Genomic DNA, 21,910 nt, shown 5'->3' with positions numbered 1-21,910 from the left:
CGACACAGCTGAGGATAAGCATACTTGATCCTATTATTTTTTTGCACTTGGAATGATGGTTGTAAACTTTAAATTCATGTAGACACATACATTCTATGTCTCCGGGTTTTGGGCTGATCTTTTTTTTATTATTTTAGATTTTTATTTTTATTTTTTAATATTTTGGGCTGGATGAGAGGGATGGGAAATGGGCTGTCATTTCTTTTAGTTGGTACTTGGGCCGATTTGTGTAGTAAATAGAGCCTGTTTTTAAATGGTTGGGTTAAAAGGGTTGAACCTTAATTTTTAGTTGAAATTATAAATTCATACATATCTAATTAGAGCAGCAGGGTTTTGATAGTTAGGGTTGTGTTATTGTGCTAACTAATTTACAGTAATAATTAATAACATTTAATTCTGTGTATTAAAATTATCGACACAAAGACATAATTACATCAATACAACATGTAAATTTAAATATCAATACAAAGACATAAGTTTATCAACACAAAAAGATTGATAAATTTATGTCTTTGTGTTGATATTATTATTAACCTACAACATTGATATTAGTTATTACGGTAACTTAGTTAGTATTTGAAAGTAAAAAAATTGCCATCATTTTTAACTCAATGCCAGAGTGGTCCACTGTTTCATGCTCAAATTCATGACAATTAGTCTTTATCTTAAACTCATAGATATTATGTATTAATATTATTTTAATTATTTTTATATGTATTTTAATTATATACTTCTTATAAATTTATATCATAATAATTAACACTACACAAATATAAAGATATTGAAAGAACACACCTAATATAGACGAGTTAACTATTGCAATAGTTAATTGTTTATAGAGCTTCTTTGAAAAAAAATATTGCCATCATTTTTAACTCAATGCCAAAGTGGTCCACTGTTTCATGCTCAAATTCATGACAATAAGTCTTTATCTTAAACTCATAGATATTATGTATTAATATTATTTTAATTATTTTTATATGTATTTTAATTATATATTTCTTATAAATTTATATCATAATAATTAATACTACACAAATATAAAGATATTGAAAGAACACACCTAATATAGACGAAGTTGAACATCTCATCCCCACTTTTTTTTCAGTTGTACCCAGATAGAAGAGATAATTGAACTATCTGTTACAGAAACTAATTTTGGGTTGGAATAATATATTAACTTATTTTCATAATTCCAGCAATATATTATTATTATTAATTGATTTATTTTTATTTAAGATAATTGTTCTTATTGTCAAACATTTATAATTTTAATCAATTCTAGCAATATATTATTATTATTAATAATTGATTTGTTTTTATTTAAGATAACTGTTCTTATTGTCAAACATTTATAATTTTATTTCGATTCTTCAAAAAGAATAAAGTATACTCATTTGTTTATTACAACAAATATTGTGACACCATAGTTAAAATTAGGGGTGTCGAAACGGGTACGTATCTGTACCCGATTTTGTGGGTACCCGAATCTGAAAAAAGACAATTTGTACTACCCGACACCCGACCCGCAATGCTTGCGGGTAACCCGCACCCGCAATCTCGGGTATCCGTACCCGCCAGCAAGTTAGATTGTAATAATGAATGCAAATATGCCGATATTTATACCTTGATTAAGGACTCATTTGTTATGTAATCAACGATGTGGGATGGCTTTTGTGAATAAGCTTATTACTAATATTTTTAACTTGTGAATAAGCTTATTACCTAATATTTTTACACAGCTTAAGCTTATATATTTATGTAATATTTATATATTTCTGAGATTGGAAGTATGCCAAGATCCAAAACACTCAGTGTTGTCAAATACTATAATAATGATTAATATCTTAAACAAAGAAAAATAGAAATAGACACACTATTGATAGAAATAAGACGACAAACCTCAAAGTTCAAATATACATTACATGAAGAATATTGTTCATGTAAATTCTCAAAATTTACAATATTTAATATTTTTTTTGGAAATGTACTTACTATCTTTGATTTTATCTACTATTCTAATTCTAATGTTGAATTTATTTTACTTTTTTTTTTTGTCTAAATCCAACTATTTTTGTAAACTCGTTTGTTGATGGTTGTTTCATTTCAATTGATATTCAAAATTAACAATAAAAGTTTGCGTTTACGTTTAGTTGAATTACTTTTGTAATGACAATTGGAATGATATGGTTTTTGATTAAAATCTGAAATGATAGTGGTGGTAGTTGATTAAGTTGTCCCACATTGAAATTGAGGTAAATGATATTAGATGATGAGTTGTATAAATATGGGAAAAATCATTCTTTCTCAAATTTGAATCGGGTATTTATTCGGGTATCGGGTATATCCAATATACCTGACATTCTGAAAATTTTGTACCCGATCCCGAATTTTGCGGGTAACGGGTATCCGATACCCGACGGGTATCGAGTCGGGTTGGAAAATACTCGATACCCGCTACCCGTTTCGACACCCCTAGTTAAAATGATAATCTAGACAAGTAATCTGAGATACATAGCCAAGTATTCTGCGACACCTATGCCAGCGGCAGGCGGCAGCTCATCTCTATTTCCGTCATCTTGCGACTATTTCAATTTACTTTCAAGCGACTTTATGATGTCAGCTTGTGAACCATTTTACTCTTGATTTATATACGCCTTCTTATTCTAGTGATGGGTTCAATTAATTGTGACACTATGGTATTGGCAGGATGGAGATGCGCTAAAAATACATTATGGGGCCCGTTCGGATGGACTATCATATCCCAGATATAATTAAACCCATGTTCGGATGGCAATATTAGATCCCCAACTTCATCCAAGACTTAATCAGAGATGGATTGTCCCGGGACTCTCAATCTCCGCCTCCCCCCTCCGACAAAACAATCTGGGGCCGCGACTAACATTTCTTCCTTTTTTAGCCTTTTCCTTTTTAGCCAAATCAATCTCTGCTATTGTCCAATTTTGCAAGAAACCAAGCTACGCAACCAATTTTCTATCATTTGGGTATTTCAAGAAAGATGATAAGAAAACTGAATTCCAAGATAGGTAATTTATCTCCGTTGTATGGTTTATGAAAGAAGGAAATGAAGTAATTTTTCATGGTTAGAAATTTGGATAAATGTTCTGATTTGTTGATCGCTTATTATTTTGAGAAATTAGGGTTTTAGTTGGTTGGAAAGTGGCATGATTTTGTCTTGGAAGTTCCGATGAAAAATAATTAAATTATAATTATTTTCTGGTATACTATAGCATATTAGACATATTTATCGAAGAGGTGTTTTTGAGGGCATAGTAGTAAATATGCAGTTAGTTGTTGTAATTAATATTTCAAATCAAAATGGCGCATATTTATATCAAAATTGTCCTATTAACCGAACAACTTTGTGTCAACCAACATTCAATCCCATACTATATCTTATGACTATTTAATCTATGCAACCGAACACCACCTATATTAAAATATCAATAAAATTATATGTTTGACATTTTAATATCATCATATTGACATTTTTAATACAATGTGTTAATGAATTAGCAGAGTTAACAACTTTAGAATATTAGCAATTGATCACATCTCTTTGCGAATCCTTTTGTTTAATCTTATCGGTATTGGTTGAGAAAATAACTTATGGGAAGAGCTGATTTGTAGATGAGGAATTAGTATACCGACTCGCTTTCATCCTTCCCGTCATAGTCGAAGGGAAATTCTTTTTATAAGGTGTTGCAGCAATCAAGCGGCAGTTCATACTTTAATAACTCGAAGATTTTTTGACTCGAATTTCAAGGACTATATCTAAATACAACTCATTTTTTCAGTTCTTAATTAAAAACACACTAAAAAGAATCAATTGAGATTTTATTTATTGGCGCTTATAGCCCTAGCCACCAATATAATACTTCCGGTTTTCAATGTTACTTGCACTTTCAATCATAAATTTGAAATTACTAATTTGTAGTGAATTAATTAGTACTTTAAATACAATGAGACATCACTAAATAAGAAAATATTTAATTAACTCTAATACATTATCATATTCTTACTTAAATAGCTAGTATAAATAGTTTGAGATGAGTCGAAATAGAAAATGCGAGTAACATAAAATAGAATGCACGTAAAATTTTGTCAAAACCTAAAATAATAAGAAATAGAAATAGAAATAGAAATAGAAATAGAAAGAAATAGAATAAAATGGATAATACAATAATAGATGAAATGAAGATAGAAATAGTGACTAAGAAAAAGTACTAATACTTTGAGAAATGAATAAAATAGAAGTAGCAAACATGATTCCTTTCTTCCAACATTCCATTATAGGAGTATCATTGATGGCCTTAATTTTTGAAACAATTCACCATCTCCAATAGGCTTTACATGCCACTGTTTTGTACTTGTAAAAACCCTATTAAGTTTGAAATGTTTCTTCAACAGGTTGAAATTCTTTACATTACCAGAGCAAACCACATTGCCAACAAAGGGAGATACATTAGTCTTCAAGTTTGTGGAGCATAAAACAAATTAGCATCCCCAAATGATTACTTATAAGATACATACGCAACAAATCCATGATCTTCACAAGTTGCCATATTCTGAGGTAAATTGCATCATATCATATGTGAACTCAGATTGTAAAGAAACATTTCCTGTCTAAAACGGAGTTTTTAAAGCATGTTCCGAAAACATGTAGACGCCCTTCAAAACAATAGAAACCTCCAGTAATGCCAAAATGAGAGCCAGCAATCACTACTCACTGTGAACCAGCAAATTTACCCATCATTTTTGCTATTATTGGAGCTACCTTTGGGTTCGATTGATGCTTGGCCAGGTTAGCAGGGTTCTTCATAACTGAATAAAAGCCAACAAGAACAGAAAATCAGAAAACATAGGCATAATCTTGAGCTCTATAAGACCCTCATGAGAAGCACTGCTTATTCTTAACAAAGCAATGTATGTCATTCGAAATTAAAGATCCTAGGAAACATACAAAACAAATCATGCAGGTGAATGTTGGATCAATTTACTTATAATAATACATAGGTTGCAACAATAGACAACAGTGAATGAGCTAAAAGCAATTGTCATGTTTCACATATAGTTCGCTCTACTTTCAATCTGACAAACATTAAATACATAGATACCAAGCGATAAAAGCAAGGCTATGGAAACTTTATTCCTTTTTTCATTTTTTTTCTTTTTAACTTTTTGTGAGAAGGCATTGGAAATTTGGAAATTCTAAACATTTTATCATTCAGCTGGAAATTTAGTCAAATCCCTAAAATTCTAGATATCTAATCCACAAGTAACTAAAGTTATCCATTACAAAATAACCAATTTATGTTAACAAAAAACAAGAATACGTAACGATGAAGAACGCCATAAGAAGATGCTGAGCACAGTTACTTTCAATAACACATAATGATATATTGCAAACGATGCCAACATAGTAACTACTATCTTCTAAAAAGATGTTGAAAAGCAACAGTAGAAATCATGAAATGTGAAGATCCACCAGCACGAAATTAGAAAATTAAAATTGGATAATTGAGCAAGAAAATATATACCATCTTGGAGTGCAGCCATGACTTCAGGATCTTTGAATGCTGACATCAATTCAGGATCCTGTTGCATTACAATAAATTGCAAGCTGTTAGAATCTGACTTTTGAAATAGCACACAATGAAACTGATGAAAACAACACAGATGATGTCATGCAAATTTTAAAAAATTATTTATCATGTAAATCTCTTAAATATCAATGTCCACAAGATAAACCTGTACATCTCTTAAATATCAATGTCCACAAGATAAACCTGATCTGAACAAACAACTCACATTCAGTATCTTGCTGTAGTCAACATTCCCGGGCATACCTCCCCCCATTCCAGGCATACCTCCCCCCATACCGGGCATACCTCCCCCCATTCCGGGCATACCTCCCCCCATACCCGGCATACCTCCCCCCATTCCGGGCATACCGCCAGGAAATCCACCAGGCATACCTCCAGGAAAGCCTCCCGGCATGCCCCCAGGAAAACCTCCTGGCATTCCACCAGGAAATCCACCGGGCATGCCCCCAGCTCCTCTACTTGATGATGATTCCTCTTGTCTCTTAGCCTTTTCATATGCAGCCTTCAAAAAGAAATATGGAAAATTGGTTTATGCTTAGGGAGTAAAAGGGAACACAAGTGATACATGAAAGATGAGTCACCTTTGCTTCAGCTCGGCGCCGTTGTCTCTCGCGTTCATTCTTCCTATCTTCTCTCTCTTTTCGAAGCCTATCATATTTTCTACGATGTTCCTCAATCTTATGAGCATTTGGCTCAACCTAACAAACATTCAATAGTAAGAGGTTGCTATTTCTATTATACTATGACAGCTTTACTGCAGAAAAAGACACAAAAGCCAACCTTCTTTAGCACAGCACTGATTTCCTCATCATAGTCAAGTTTTGAGGCCAGGTGAAGATCCTTGGCTGCTTCTTCCCATTTCCCAAGCATGGCCTGTGCTATACCACGTGACTTGTACCCTTTGGCAGAGTCTGGATTGATCTGCAGTAGAAGTTATCTATATGACTTTCATCGGCCACAGAAGGGTGTAACACAGACATTTCTCAAAAAATGTAATTTGAAAAGAAAAATGCTGATGGTACATGTTAATGCAACATTGCGGATTCAGAACTACCTAAACCACCACAAGATATGCTTAGTTCAAAAGAGATGTCAATGTGGAAAATCCAAACAGAATGCAAGTAACAGAAATTACAGATATGAAATTATTGTAGAGAACACATTATCCTGATGCAATATTTCTTTACTAATTTGGATGGTTGTAGCTGAAAGCAATCCATAAATGCCATATGCAATTATGTTGCAAGATACCATGTTATCATCAAGTAAGATCTTTAATTAATAGAACCAGCAGAGAATAATACTCCGTACTGACAAAATTTGGAATGACAATTGTTATTGTTACATATCTCAAACATCGTAAGACATATATACCTCTAATGCCGCAGTAGCATCCCGAATAGCAGCATTTGGTTTTTTCATTTTAATATAGACACTAGCTGCAAGTTAATAATAAAATTCACATATTAGCTAAGCATTTATGATGTAAACACATTTAAGAATACAAAAGAAATGGGTATGGCAATACACCTCGGGTTGCATACATAATTGCAGAAGTAGGGTTCAGCATGATAGCCTTGGTGAGACTCTCGATAGCTTCATCATGTTTGCCTATTTAATGAAAAGAAAAAATTACTAAATGGAACAAAGCGATTAGTAATACTTACCAAAAGATAATGTTCATAGTAGCAAAGTACCTTCAGAAATTGCTTCCATTGCCTGCATTTTAGCCTCCTGAGAAGCATCTCTGTTTTCCTCAGTAACCTCAACAGTAGCGTCACCCATCTAGAGAATTTTATCATAAAAACACTCATTTACAGCTAAAAGTTTCACAGAAGTGATGAAATAAAGAAAACGGGCAAATGTGGGTTGTGCAGACCTTCTGTGGAGGATCATTGTCAGGCTCCACAACATCAGAATCATCGAGGTCAATATCAGATTCAACTATCTCAGGCTCCTCTTCTTCCTGAGGTGGCTGTGTCTCATACTCAGTGTTGTCCATATCGTCATCACTATCATGTGCCACATGAGACTTCTGTAGTCCGTCATTTACAAAACAAACTTGAGTCATATCTCTAAACAATGAAAAACAAAAAGACGTGCACAACATATGGAATCAAAGAAAAATTACAGATATTATTCCCCATCATTGAATTATTCTCCACTAGATTAATCCAACCCATATTCACCAGTACGAATCAAACCAAAGGAAATGAAACAAAATTTGAAAAGACGAGACACAAAATCCGAGTGAACTTGAACATACCGCTTCAGAAGCCCTTGCAGACGACGGAATCTCGCCTCCGAGACTGAAAACCATCGAAACAATTACATTTAATTGACCAAAAAAATTCGAATTAAAATTGGAATCACTAACCGAATCATCTAAATACAAGAACTCACTACAGCATTTCAAGCACAAATTTTGCTGAAGGAAAGAGATAATACACGAACAAATTCTATTACTACCTCTCAACGTATTCCCGGAAAAAAGAGAGAGAAGGATCGGAGAGAATGGACGGATTTGCCTTGCACTGTTCGATAAATTGCTTCAGTTGATTTACTTTTGATGAATCCATGGTCGCAGTACTGAACTCCTTTGCGCAGCTACTTGAATAAAAATTCTAGCTTTGCTGTGTACAAACGGAGAGGGAATGCGAGTCTTGTTGTAAAGAGCAAAGAAACTGAGCTATACATTTCTATCGAAGGGGGTCTAGAAGCTTCTATCAAGTTTTGGATAAATACTAGGGCTTGTTTGTTTAACACATCATTTAGTTTAAAAAATTAAGTAGTTTGGATAAATAATAGGCTTGTTTGTTAGCATATTCATTAATTAATTTATAAAAAAATAGAAGAGAATTAAATTTTTATTTTCTTTAAGTTCATGTGATTTATTCATTTAATTTATTTTGTGTGGTGACTTTATATAAATTCTCCGTTCGTCTCATTATAATTGGATCATATTCTTTTTTATAGCAAACATCCACACTTAATTTTTACTTATTCTCGCATAATTTTCTTTCTCTTTAATTATTTTGATTACACTTTTTCATATTCTATTACTATCTCTTTATTTATCTATTTTATTCTTAATTTATTTAACTAATTAATTTTTTTTTTATTTTTGTGTCAAAAATATATCAATAATAGAGGGACGAATCTCAATAATTGAGGAAATGCAACAAATTGTATAGACGGGCCTAGAAGCTTCATTTTAAGCTCCTATAAGTTTATTTTTATTATATGTGTAGATCGTAATATAAATAATTAAATATGATGCAACAATGAGTATGGACGGGCCTAGAGGCTACAAGCTTCACTTAAGTTTCAATTTTGGATAAATACTAGTATGACTTGTTTGTTGACATATTAATATAGAGAGAAAATGTAGATGGGCTTCATTTTATGTTTGTTGGATAATAGGAGTAATATATAATGGAGTTTAAATACTATTATTAGTGGTCTATTTTGAAATAAATCCAACTGGTCATGCTTTATGCACTAAAACCTTTTTTTTAATAGTACTATAATTTATTTGGTTTTTCATGATAAAATTCAATGCAGTAATAATACTAAATATATCTCGATATTAATTATCATCACTATTCAAGATGTCAAGTTCGAATGGTAAAATTTTTGTAATTATCAATAAGTTAAAAGTAGTGAAAATCTAATATAACAAAATAAAAAAGCAATAGAAATTTTTTGGATCAGAATGTGATGAATTGGCTGGGCTGATCGATCGAAATTTCAGTTTACAAGACATTGTTAAAATGAACTTGTTATATATTCATTTTTTTTAGGTCATTAGGTTACCTTTTTCTTGTAAATTAAAATCGATTTCTAGCATAAAGTTTTGTCTTGGTGTTTTTGTTGAAAGTTGGAATACAATTTTAACAAAATAAGTATTACACCCGTGCGATGCACGACTCATTATTTTAAAAATATGAATCTATGTTGAAACAACACAACATTGAATATATCATCAGAACTAATATCATTTTCATCACAAAACCAAAAGAAAGGCTCAACATATGAAAAATATCAAGTGTAGAGACGTGAATACTTATTTGTCCACATCTACTCCCGAGACACCTGAATAAAATACGAAAATGACATAACATTAAATGTATCATTTCAACTAACATAAATCATCATCACAACTAATGTATAATTTTCAAGTTATATAATCAAGTGCAAGATCACACAAGTTTAATAAAATAACTCTAATATTACAACAATACTGCAAGAATATATCTTCAAATATACTACTTCAAGTGTCGATCCACAAGAAAAGTAAAGATTATTAAACTCTAAAGCAAACAAAACACATAACAATAAATACTTTACTCTGAAGATTTTGATCAAAGACCATGCAACAACAATTAAAAAAAATAAAATGAGCAAGATGAATTAAGAGATGAGATTGTTACTCCAATCATTCATAGATAAAAGGTGATTTATTATAATATTCAATTACTACTATATCTTATGAATTACTAAACCCTTGGGAGATGGATTTAACTTCGACACTTAGTAAATGCTAGTTTATTGAGTTGGTGCTATACCCTAACCTCATGGACTACTAAACCCTTGGAATGTTGTGTTAGAAATTTGGACTTCCACATGACTAATTTAATGTGTATGACTATCATTTAGTTGTCCAATATATGGTGATCAAATAAAGATTAAAGTTTGGACTAAAGTGTATTTATTTGTTTTGGAAATAAGTGTAGATACAAATTTGTGATTTTCTATTTGTTGAGGGACCAAATAGAAAATAAAGGAACTTATGTTTTTTATAAATATAAGTTATGGTTATGGTCCCCAGACGTCAGAAAAACGATTCGATATTTCTGTATTCCCTCTACAGACTATTGTGAAGAACGTCTCTGATCGTTTGGAAGATCCATAGCCGCTGCAAAGCAATTCCAGCAATTCCGCTGTTCTGTTCTAGATGGATCAAGGTACGCTTCCGCTCTACAGTTTATGCTCTTTCTCCATTTTTCTTGGTTAATCATCGGTTTATGTAATTGTTCACGCAATTATTTCAACATGTTGGAATTACACATCAGCCCTGACGCGATGCGCAGCTGACGATATTTATAGTAATCAAATAAGTACATAATCATGTACATTATTGATACATGTGAACTTTAGAATCAAATCATTATATGCTCCATCCGTCTAATGAAATATTGTCCATATATTCAATCCCAGTGCGATGCACTATTTTATTAATTGAATAAGTTTTTAATAACGTTAAATTTTGTTATCACTGTACAGTATTAAGATTGATTTTTATTCCAAAAAATAAACAACTTATAGTATTATTAGAATGATGATTTTTTTAGTATTCTTATATAAAATTTTAATTGATTTATATTGTTTAAAGCAAAGTTGCATTTTTTTCGTATTGTTATGTAACATTTGACTTAATTTATATTGTTTCACATTTGCTTAAGTTAGCTTTAGATATAGTTTAACTTTAACTTTGTTAAAGTGTAATTAAAGAAAAAATTGAAGCCGCTGAAACTTGCACCATTTTTTAAAGTTTATTCATTTTGGGATTATGTTATAACCGAGATTTTTAACGTGTGTCTGCATGGGAGGCAGCTTAAAATGTACTACTACTGTAATAGATGCAACTTAAATATATATAAATGTACTACTATTTTAATAAAGACAACTTAAAATTGTTCAACTCTAGGCTTGCTTATTCGGCCGGTTCGGTTCTAACCGGACCGATTGATCGGTTAATCAATTTTAAATTTTCATAAATCTTAGAACCGAAACTATCGGTTTGAAACCGGCTGGTTAAGAACCGGTCGATTCCGATTCAGAACCGGAACCGATTTGTAATATTTAATCCAAATTTATTTGAATAAAAATTTAAATGATTCAATATTTATCATCCAATAACTAAAATTTCAATAAATTAAATACCTAAAAATTCAAAAAAAAAAACTCACAACTATACAAACCGACATGACGACAATATTTATCATTCAATACCTAAAATTTCAATAAATTAAACACCTAAAAGAAACCTACTCCATAATCTAGCATATAAAAATATAACAATTAATATTTAAAAATTCAAATAAACATATAGTTCCTAAAAAAATCCAATACCTAAAATATTCATTAAATCAATATTCAAACAAAACAAACCAATATCTGAAATACTATTCATTAAATTAGTAGGAGTTGTAGTAACAATTAAAATACAAATAATCTTAGGAAGGTATGAAATTTTAGGAATTAGGGAACATGTCAATAAATTTTTAAAAACGAGAAATTGTAAAATAGAAAGAATATTATATACAAAGAAAAATAGAGATTTTTTTTTTGAATAGAACTATAGCAAATGTGATCTCTATTTATAGAGGATAAAAAAAATATGAATTTTGATATAATTTATCTATCTATATGTATATATAAATATAATATATAAAAAATATTTGAATATTAAATAAAACATTTATTGACGAATGACATTGTAACAAATGGCATAATCACATATATTCCTCAACCACTTGGTCTCATTTTATGCATCAGACTGTGTTCACTGGATATAAGTGTGATTTGATTGATTTGACAACTCTTTATGTTACATATTTATATCCATCATATGTTAATATAATACTATATTATATGCTAATATATAATAAAATTGAAGGAAGATTGTATGTAGAGAGAAATAGAGATTTTTTTTGTGAATAGAACTATAGCAAATGTGATCTTGATTTGTAGAGGATGAAAAAATATGAATTTTGATATAATTTTTTTATCGATTTCATTTCATATATTAAAGATATTTGAATAATAACTAAAATATTTATTGACTTACGAGATTGTAACAAATGACATAATCTTATTGGTCAATAAAATAAATGAAAGAGAGACCGCTTGATTTTATTTTTATCCAATGGACAAAAGGAGTACAATTTGACTAATTGACAACCATTTATCTCTATATCAAATTAATCATATATTAATATATATGTTAATATTGTATATTATATGCTGATATAATTTTATAATATACTTATCAATATTTTATGAAAATCGGGAAAAAAACAACTTTTTGGGTATTTGACTTTTATATAGTATAGATTGAGCTTAGAGGACTCAATTCGACTCAATTCTAGAGATATGAAAAAGTCATTGAACAAAGATAATTAGTATAGTATTTTTTATAAGTTAGGTAAATAACAGGTGAGCTTATTAATGATATGAAGTATGTCTATTCTTAACAAAGTATCATTACAATGAATCTAAAAATTAAAATAAAAAATGTGCATATTAATATAGATAAATTATGCTATCATTCATACTTTATGTGAGTATTATCCTTGTTTGATGCTCGTTTAATATTATTTTTTTTTATATATTTAATTTGATTTGAATATTACAAAAAATGTTATTGACATTTTTAAATTTATATAATTCATAAATCAATTTCTTCGTTTTCTTTATAACTAATTAAATAAATACATAAAATAATAAATTAAATTTTGATTTATATAAATTTTGTAAATTAAAAATGTCAATAACTTTTATAAAAGTATACCAATACCATCAAACATTTGAGTTGTTACCTATGATATACTATATTTAATGTATAAAAGAGGAAAAATTATTGTAAAAATTGCCTAAACCTTTTGTTTTCATGCAACTAAAGAAACCAGTAAAAAATTTAAGAACTTTGAACTTTTTATAATTATTCTAACTGATTTTTTTTCCCTTTTTTGTGAAATTGTATCTAAATTGATAGCTGAAAAAATCAACAATACATAGCACTAAATAATTTAAGTCAATTAATAATGACAATTAAATCCAAAATTTGATATTTTGACCTACAATTTCTCCCGCATACACAGTGACAGCGCTATGCCGCTAACATAAAAATCAAAGAGCAAGAAAATACAGATGGATCGTCATTGGAATCATCGTCATTGCTATATGCATTGAATCTTTGCTCAAATCTGGTCACCTATTTGCATTTGTATCTCCGCCTCCCCAATTTCTCTCTCTCCCTTTATAATCACTTTTTCCGCCACACCACCCTGCTTCCGATCTCTCTCCACGCTCACAGCTTCAAACGCATACTACATTTGTAGATACACAGGCTTCAATGGCAGCTTCATTTGGAGTTTCATCGGCCGCAGCTGCCAACGCCGTCAAATCGCCTGCGCTCTCTCCTCCTTCTCTTCCAGGTATATCACCTCTCCCTCTCTGAATCTTACTTTTGCTCATATAAAAGTTCAAATACTATAGTAACTGAAATTATTAGATTTTTTTAGCTGAATCTTAGTTTTGCTCATGTATAATTTGAATACTGTTATGATGATTGGGAATTGTCAGATATATTAATTTGATCCTGCGAAAGTGCGTCTGGTTATTTTTTTAAATCATTGAGGATTCCACATTGTATTCCGCTGTTCACGTTCTGTTGGTTTCACAGTCATCAGATCTGAGGCGAGGCCGATCTCTTGTCGAATTAATAAATCCCGCAAGGCTGGGAAAATCACTACCAAGGCAGTTGCGGTTAGTATTATGTGGTGTAGTTGGACTTCTTGTTGGTTCATTTTCTTCATTACATAGAATGCAATTATTTGGTTTTTACTTGGTATTCAGGCACAGGCTGAAAATCCTGCATCAGCGGCTTCCAAACCAGGGTAAGGTTTTTAGTTGTTAACTTTGCATATGGCTTCTGTTTCTTCCCTTTGGCAATGTCAGTCATGTGCTGGCTATAGTTATTAATTTCCATGTTAATCAAAGATAGGCTTCTTACTGTATATGGAGTGGCTAAACCTTTTCATTTTTTCGTTAAGAGCCAGCATACAAATAATAAGTGTTGACTGTTGATTGATACATTGCTTGCACAACACAAAACCGAAAATTCAATTATCTTTGGAAATTTGCAGTGATGTGAGACTGTGAGTCATGCCTGTTTCACATACTCACTATATGATAGTATGTATTTGGAATTTGTATCCTGGTCCAGCATTATGGATGTACATGTGATTGTTATAGAAAAATACAAGCCTATCATGAGTTTGTTTGTGTTGTATAATCTTATCGCGTGAATGATAAATTGATAATGTCCTAGCTTGATTGTCTACAAGGTTGAATCATGGATGCAGACTTTGCTATGGTATGGTCTTTAAGAGTTTGTTAATTATTGGAAAGTGCAGTAGCTTGATAGATTGAATTCAAAAATTACAACTAGGAATCTTTTACACATATATACATTAGTATTTTACTGCAGTCAAGCATTCAGATATGGCTAAGCCCTAAATTTGCAATTTTTGTTGTTATATGAGTGGTAGCTGGTGCCTGTTTATTTTAACTTATGTTAATTGTGCTTAATTGAGAATTTGAATAGTTAGTATATAAGTCGCCATCAACTGAGTATAGCTCAATTATGTGCACATTTTATTCAACTGTGAGCACTTCATGTGAGAAAAGAATTAGCTTTAACTTCTAACAAGACAAAGATAGAGTAAATAATAGACATCTAATGAATATTTTGGCTGCTGGTTGTTAAGCATTACGTTTTGAAAAGTTCAGGCCACATATTGCAACAAAACAACTTACAACTTAGGTTGCAAAGTTAAAAAATGGCCTTAGTTTGGGTGGCAATATTTTTCCATTGAAGTGCATGTTTTCTTTTAAACATTAAAGATCTTTCTAATCGATGTAATATAAATTTCTAATTATAATTTTAAAAATCAATTGGTGGAATTGTGTGAGCACATTTGAGATTCTATACTCAAGCTGTTGCAGTGTTGGGAGACATCTATATATGGTGACACAATCATGTTTATCTCTTTAATTTGCAATTGTGTTTCATATTATTCTCTGATGATCAATCCCAAATACTTGAATGATGCATTGTGGGTGATACCTGAAATATGTCAATTAACTTTTGATTTTGGATATTTCTAGGCATGAAGTGCTGTTGTTTGAAGCCCTTAAAGAAGGACTGGATGAAGAAATGGAGAGGGATCCTCGAGTTTGTATATTTGGTGAAGATGTGGGACATTATGGTGGTTCGTACAAGGTCAGCAAGGGTCTTGCTGACAAGTATGGAGATCTGAGGGTGCTAGATACACCCATTGCTGAAAACTCTTTCACTGGCATGGCCGTTGGGGCAGCTATGACAGGTCTAAGGCCAGTCGTTGAGGGCATGAACATGGGATTTCTTCTCTTGGCATTCAACCAAATATCTGACAACTGTGGCATGTTGCACTACACCTCAGGGGGGCAATTCACGATTCCAACTGTGATCCGAGGGCCCGGAGGAGTTGGACGTCAACTTGGGGCTGAGCATTCACAGAGGCTCGAGTCCTACTTCCAGTCAATCCCTGGAATACAGATGGTTGCCTGTTCGACCCCATACAATGCCAAGGGTCTGATGAAGGCTGCCATCCGCAGTGAGAACCCCGTGGTTCTGTTCGAGCATGTGCTCCTATACAACTTAAAGGAAAGAATTCCAGATGAAGAGTATGTAGTGTCACTAGAAGAAGCAGAGATGGTGAGGCCCGGTGAGCATGTTACGATCTTAACATACTCTAGGATGCGATACCATGTCATGCAAGCTGCCAAGACTCTGGTTAACAAAGGCTATGACCCAGAAGTGATCGACATTAGATCCTTGAAGCCCTTTGATCTCTACACAATTGGAAACTCCATTAAGAAAACACACAAGGTATTGATCGTTGAGGAGTGCATGAGAACAGGTGGTATTGGGGCCAGCCTTACCGCTGCAATAAATGAGAATTTCAACGACTATTTGGATGCACCAATTGTTTGCCTCTCGTCGCAGGATGTCCCTACTCCTTATGCTGGGACGTTGGAGGAGTGGACTGTTGTCCAACCTGGGCAGATTGTAACGGCTGTTGAGCAGCTCTGCCGGTAGCTTTGAAAGACCTCTGTCTGCCACCCTGTGTTGCTACAGCTACTGTTTCAACGGTATCTCTTTTCATCACAACTCAGCTATCCTTTTCCCATTGAATAGTTTTGTTATTAGATGTTAGATCAGTTAATTAAATTTTTGTGAACCTCTCTATGTCAAGTGTTGCTCCAGATGAGGCGCCTTATCTTATTCAAAGAAGATTGTATGCATTGGAGAAAATCAGTATTGTTTTGTGAACTTGTTTAGTTTAGTTATTTTTCCTATGGTAAACTTTATTTCTCTTAGAATTGAACCTGATAAAAAATGTACTTGTAACCCCTTTAATTTGTAAGTTCGATTATTTGTCAATAATTGTTGCATCGCGATTTTAGTTGTACAACTTTACACTATGTTAAAGTTGAGCTAGGCTTCTGTAATGCTGCTCTAGGGCTGGGTGATACGGATTCCCATGGGCTCGAACCCCTAAGGCCATCCCCAAAGCTATAGGGGCCTGGTTGGGTGGGGTGGGAAGGGAGGGTCCTGGGACGTGACTCGGGATGGTGGAGGGTCCTGGGGCTGCGCTCATTTGCGGCCCGTCCCGGCATTGGATAACATGTCCAACTGAATGAACACTTCTAACAATAATTCTCCACAAACGGCTCAGTTCAACTCGTCTCAAACAACAATGCGGTCGCGGGGTGAGAGCTTATAATTATAGCTTGTTTTGATGTTTCAAATAAGCGTTTGAATGAATAAACCATTTAAATCTCAAATAGTAGTAGATTTGCTATTACATCTGAAACATCGTAATAAGGGGTGAGAACATATAATCATAGCTTGTTTTGATGCTGCAAATAAGTGTTTGAATGAACAAACCATTTGATGCTTATTTTGAGGAGAATTATATTGTTTTTATAATGCTAGTTTTACATTTGACACGTCATAATAAGGTAGGTAGCGATATTGCTTTAAAAAACTTAAACTTTCGGAATTACACTTCAATTCAGCGTTTAAATGAACGAACCATAGTGAAGTTTGATACTTAAACATCACACACAAAAAAAATCTATGTCAAAAGGTTGCACAATACTCAGAGAAAAAAATGTAACTCCAGGTGTTGATCTTCAAATAAGCATTTGAATGAACAAACCACACAAACTCAAATATGAAGCTATTTTGCAACGAATGGTGTTGTTTCTCGATCTTAATATATTACAAACATCATTGTAAACTAAGTAACGAACAATTTGATCTGCACTGCTCAACAACACGCAACATCAGGAGAAGAGCTTGAATGAACAAAACTGCACAAACTTGAATAAAATGGATTTCAGGATAATGATCCAAGTGAAAGAATAAATATTAACAAGAGTAATAAATATGAACATGATGGCAAAAATAGTACTCCTACCACCTTTCAGTGCGGGTGTCTCTCATTTCGTGGCAAATGCTTACAATCACTATCTGTAGTCCATTCCATTGTAATAATATACGCCATCTAAAAGAGAACATGTACAAAACTCCAAATGCTTCTAATTTACATGCAGGCATAGCTTCACATAGAACACATACTTCCTTTCATAACCCTGTTTATCACTATCATTGACACAAGAAGGCAGAGTGCTACGTAAGGCCAGTGTTTTCCTTGCGCCCAAATAGAATATACATAACGATATGTATAAGTGTTTTCACTATCCAGTCTTCAACAGAATCAGACACCAATTTCTTTATCATCTTTATTATCACCATGGCCACAAACATTACCAGACTCCTGCAACCACAAAACTCAAATCTTACTACAACTTAGGCTTATAATGGTTGAAGTGGGAGAGAGTTTCCATCTATCCAGCATGCCCCAAGAATGTAAAGAACCAACAAATTTGACAGAGACAATAGTAGTGCCTTCCCACAGGACTAAACAGAAGTCACTTTTAGAATAATACAGTTCGTGCTTAGTGTAACCTATCTTCTAAAAGAAATAAATGTGCAATTTTACATATTAGAGAAAAGGAAATAAAGTGTTTGTAGGTTAATGATGATGAACTGTTGTTTCAGAGCTAAGCTTATTTTTGGATAGCTTATAATGTCTAAAGAGCTTATAAGTTGTGAAAATGTTTGGACAATTGAACGTATAAGGTAGATAGTGAATATTAAGTTTGAGAGTAAAAAAAGAATATAAATGGAATTGAAAGTGTAAATAGTTAGTTTAAGAAAACTTAAATTGGGGTTCGGGAATTTATTTTTTGTGGAGCTCATTTTGCTAAACACTTTGCAAGATCTTATAAGCTCCTAAACAGTTTATAAGCTGTTTTAAGGACTTATAAGCTCAGCCAAACATCCTCTAAGAAGACAGGCACAACACTTTCGGGAGATTACTCAACACTGGCCAAGCAAAATCCTCGGTTAAATGCCAAGCTAGGTCCAAAATATTAGAGAATAAAGGCAATAGTATCCCAGTTATATATGTGAATCAAACATAGACTTAGAGTTACATACCAGATCCATGATATCGTCTGTTTCATGAGGTATAAGAATACTAATATCAGCAAGCTACCAATGACCTCCTTTAGAATTGATTCACCAGTACAATTGCTGATAAAGCGCCTGAGAATTGAGTCACCACTACGAGTGATATCATTTTCCTGCAAGATACATTGAACATTGTGTTGCAGAAGGATCAGAAGACACTTAGTAAGAATGATAATGTGAAGTTAACTGCTAACACTATCCTACACCACATATGTGCACGGTATTGCTGGTCAAATACAATATACACAAAGAAATGTTTGGACTTATTTCGATATGTGCAGTCGATAGATTCATGAAGGCTCTTAAAGACACATAACTGAGAGTGGATCTTCAGTCCTGTTTTTTTATTTTTTTTTCGTAAATAAACCAGAATAACTAGAAATGGGTAAAAGTAACAAAAACATAGATTGCTACTTCATTCTACAGCATTGGAAGACTAGGAAGATTATATATATCACTCATGAAACCTAACAAAAACAGCTATAAAAATCCCAAAAGTTAAATGGTTAAACAAATTTAATTCACTGGTTCACTCAACACTTAGTCTATTGTGAGGAGTAAATATGCATATAGCAACTAAAACTTAATGCATGATTTAATCTTCATCAAAAGTTTAAACAGATGATTTTTGAATCATTGCATCTTTTCTGAAACCTCATAACACTTTAAAAGCAATTTAGTTGATGACTTCAATGGAACAACCACAGTACTCAAACATGCAAGAATGTAACCCCCATACTTTTTTATTCCATACAAGAAAATGAATGTCTACCTGTGCGCCATTGGGACGAAGTTCATTAACATTGTTGATGACCTGCATTATGAATAAACCCAAAAGAAGTTGTCATCATCCCCACTTTGTGCATTGATGTTTGTGAGTGGAGAAAACAATATGTGAGAGTAAAATGGCTTTTCACCCGTAAATTATAGTCATGAGAGTCAGTGACAGAGCTAGTGACCTGCAATAACGAACAAAAACACAAGTCACTATCCCAGCTAACAAGATCATGCCCATGGAGTGGAAAATAAATTGGCATGAGAGAAACATATTTTTTACCTGTAAACCGTTCTCATGAGGTTCCGTAAGAGATCTATTAACCTGGAGTAACCAACAAAAGGATGAAGTGGTTATCCTGGATTTGAAAATCAAGTAAATCTCAAAATTTTAATAAGCCAACCTCAGGAGCAGATACATCTGTATTTTCAATGACAGATGTGTCAGGTGAAGATTCTGTTGGCCTACTGTAATTGACTCGTAGTATGAACTCTTGAATAGGATGTCCGGACTCCTTATCAAACTACATAATCCATATAAACCAACAAAGTTACAAAAATAATGAACCAGAAAGTTCACTAACATATAAACATGAAAATCATTTTTTTAACTTTAAATGAAATACTAGGTGTTTCATTAAGTTGTATCAACTCATTCAAATTCATCAAAGTAATAGTATCTCTACCAATACAAAATAAACCTCCTCCAAAAAGGCCATTAGCAAATGCTGAACTCAATATATTTCTGAAAGAATGAAACTTAGCCCCATCTAAAATAAACTACTCCACAGACGTCTATGCAAATAAACAAGTAACAAAAAGAATAACTAATGATAATGCAGGGAACTATCTCTATCCATATTAAATATTTTTAACCAAAATATTTGGAAGCACTCATCAGAATCAGGCCAAGCATGTAGTCGCTAAAAATTACTAAAATACAAGCATTGGAAAGGCGAACATCAGATTAAGCATTTACCAGTTTCCGAGCATCTTCCACGGTTGTATCAGGAGCTGCAGCTACACTTTCAATCATGAACTTGTCCTTGGACCTCAGACTGTGCTGAGATTCCCTCAGGGCGCGCACTGTCACAGCAAAACGTGCGAAGTTGAGTTCTTTCAAAATGATGCAAGAATAAAAGGAACAATCTCAAAGTAATGGTTCCTTGGTGCTTAACATCCATTGGGAAGAAATAGTTAACCAATAAAATAAGAACCTTTGATTTCACAAGTTGATTGAGGCAACAGAATTCCAATTCTTGGTCGAACCACATAATATCTCGGATTAGTGGACTTGAGCTGAACACGTAGCCCACAAACAGAGACAACTAGGTTACAGTTTTTTTACAAAAAACACGAAACATCACACATCATGAACAATTATTCGGAATAAGAACAAATAAACCCACCTTGAAAGCAACATAATCGTCGGTTTTATTCAACAATCGGACAGAAGATGATAGCTGTCTGTTCTGATCAACTGAGCAAATACAACAACCCGATAACAGCAACCGATTATCATGAGATGATTAAAAGCTACAATCGAAACCGAAAAAGAAAAAGTCAAATTGCGATAACGATGAAACTTACATTGGAAACTCAGCTCGGGAGGGTCGTAATTGAGCAACACCTCTGAGCTCATTTCTCTCCACAATAATCGAATTTTAGGGTTTTACAGTACAAAAAAAAGGTTTCTCTCAGTTTGGTGAAATAAGAATTGGAGGCAGCAGCAAAGCAAGCATGTTGACGACGACCGCAAAATTGTGGCACATATTTTAATTGGTTATTGACTAAATAAGTATCATCAAATTCAAGGTTAACGAATTTACTCTACTATTGAGATCAAATTTTGACTACGTCAATACACAAGAATTAATATTATGCTTATTTTAAAATGAACAAAATTACTAATACTCAACGTCAAATTAATAATCATGATCACATACGATACATATTTGTGGATTCTATCAAACTTTTACTATTCTACGATCATCTCAAATTATATTGTCAGTTAGTTAGTGCACACAAATATTTAACTTTTTGAGAAATTTAAATTGGATCAATTTTAGTTATC

At 32.7% G+C, this 21,910-nt stretch overlaps 3 protein-coding genes across 11 annotated transcripts; 1 reads left to right on the top strand and 2 right to left on the bottom strand.

Moving 5' to 3' along the window:
• Positions 1-4,465: 4,465 nt before the first annotated feature.
• Positions 4,466-8,324, bottom strand: HIP1 (HSP70-interacting protein 1). The gene is made up of 11 exons (XM_048115534.2): positions 8,097-8,324; positions 7,894-7,936; positions 7,507-7,662; positions 7,325-7,412; positions 7,158-7,238; positions 7,002-7,066; positions 6,408-6,548; positions 6,209-6,325; positions 5,833-6,129; positions 5,562-5,619; positions 4,466-4,845 (listed from the first exon to the last, which is right to left on the bottom strand). The coding sequence occupies exons 1-11, from the start codon at positions 8,204-8,206 to the stop codon at positions 4,748-4,750; spliced, it is 1,254 nt and encodes a 417-aa protein (XP_047971491.1). The 5' UTR covers positions 8,207-8,324; the 3' UTR covers positions 4,466-4,747.
• A 5,195-nt stretch (positions 8,325-13,519) lies between these two features.
• On the top strand, positions 13,520-16,905 carry LOC125208933 (pyruvate dehydrogenase E1 component subunit beta-like). 3 transcript variants are annotated; one of them, XR_007174268.2, is made up of 5 exons: positions 13,520-13,849; positions 14,098-14,180; positions 14,271-14,311; positions 15,585-16,610; positions 16,726-16,905. XR_007174268.2 is itself a non-coding variant. In XM_048108466.2 (4 exons), the coding sequence occupies exons 1-4, from the start codon at positions 13,768-13,770 to the stop codon at positions 16,555-16,557; spliced, it is 1,179 nt and encodes a 392-aa protein (XP_047964423.1). In that variant the 5' UTR covers positions 13,520-13,767; the 3' UTR covers positions 16,558-16,905. The 3 variants fall into 3 exon arrangements, 1 of the variants encoding a protein (XP_047964423.1); XR_007174267.2 differs by having other exon boundaries at positions 16,715-16,905; XM_048108466.2 differs by having other exon boundaries at positions 15,585-16,905.
• Positions 16,906-17,626: 721 nt separating this feature from the next.
• On the bottom strand, positions 17,627-21,602 carry LOC125216173 (vesicle-associated protein 1-4-like). 7 transcript variants are annotated; one of them, XR_007175367.2, is made up of 11 exons: positions 21,427-21,601; positions 21,246-21,316; positions 21,054-21,135; positions 20,816-20,922; positions 20,241-20,360; positions 20,120-20,161; positions 19,980-20,021; positions 19,835-19,876; positions 19,030-19,175; positions 17,945-18,304; positions 17,627-17,846 (listed from the first exon to the last, which is right to left on the bottom strand). XR_007175367.2 is itself a non-coding variant. In XM_048117814.2 (10 exons), exons 1-10 carry the CDS (start codon positions 21,476-21,478, stop codon positions 18,157-18,159), a joined length of 852 nt encoding a protein of 283 aa, XP_047973771.2. In that variant the 5' UTR covers positions 21,479-21,601; the 3' UTR covers positions 17,848-18,156. The 7 variants fall into 7 exon arrangements, 1 of the variants encoding a protein (XP_047973771.2); XR_016136335.1 differs by having other exon boundaries at positions 17,627-17,837; XR_007175366.2 differs by having other exon boundaries at positions 17,948-18,304.
• Positions 21,603-21,910: the final 308 nt, after the last annotated feature.

The sequence above is a fragment of the Salvia hispanica genome, chromosome 3 (genome assembly GCF_029641045.1).
Source record: "Salvia hispanica isolate PSC_SH4W2 chromosome 3, Shi_PSC_v1, whole genome shotgun sequence".
In the NCBI taxonomy this organism is placed as follows: Eukaryota; Viridiplantae; Streptophyta; class Magnoliopsida; order Lamiales; family Lamiaceae; genus Salvia; species Salvia hispanica.
This window is presented reverse-complemented; position numbering and strand designations above follow the sequence as displayed.

Bases quoted from the DNA above. Each gene is read 5' to 3' on its own strand.
- HIP1 (XM_048115534.2), bottom strand. From the start codon at position 8,206: ATGGATTCATCAAAAGTAAATCAACTGAAGCAATTTATCGAACAGTGC. The intron at 7,413-7,506 runs GTCTGCACAACC...AAAATTCTCTAG, and splicing joins ACAATGATCCTCCACAGAAG to ATGGGTGACGCTACTGTTGA. The intron at 7,239-7,324 runs GTACTTTGCTAC...TTCATTAAATAG, and splicing joins AATGGAAGCAATTTCTGAAG to GCAAACATGATGAAGCTATC.
- LOC125208933 (XM_048108466.2), top strand. From the start codon at position 13,768: ATGGCAGCTTCATTTGGAGTTTCATCGGCCGCAGCTGCCAACGCCGTC. The intron at 14,181-14,270 runs GTTAGTATTATG...CTTGGTATTCAG, and splicing joins TCACTACCAAGGCAGTTGCG to GCACAGGCTGAAAATCCTGC. The intron at 14,312-15,584 runs GTAAGGTTTTTA...GGATATTTCTAG, and splicing joins TCAGCGGCTTCCAAACCAGG to GCATGAAGTGCTGTTGTTTG.
- LOC125216173 (XM_048117814.2), bottom strand. From the start codon at position 21,478: ATGAGCTCAGAGGTGTTGCTCAATTACGACCCTCCCGAGCTGAGTTTC. The intron at 20,022-20,119 runs GTAAAAAATATG...TCGTTATTGCAG, and splicing joins CTCATGAGAACGGTTTACAG to GTCACTAGCTCTGTCACTGA. The intron at 18,305-19,029 runs GTATGTAACTCT...TTGTGGTTGCAG, and splicing joins CAGACGATATCATGGATCTG to GAGTCTGGTAATGTTTGTGG.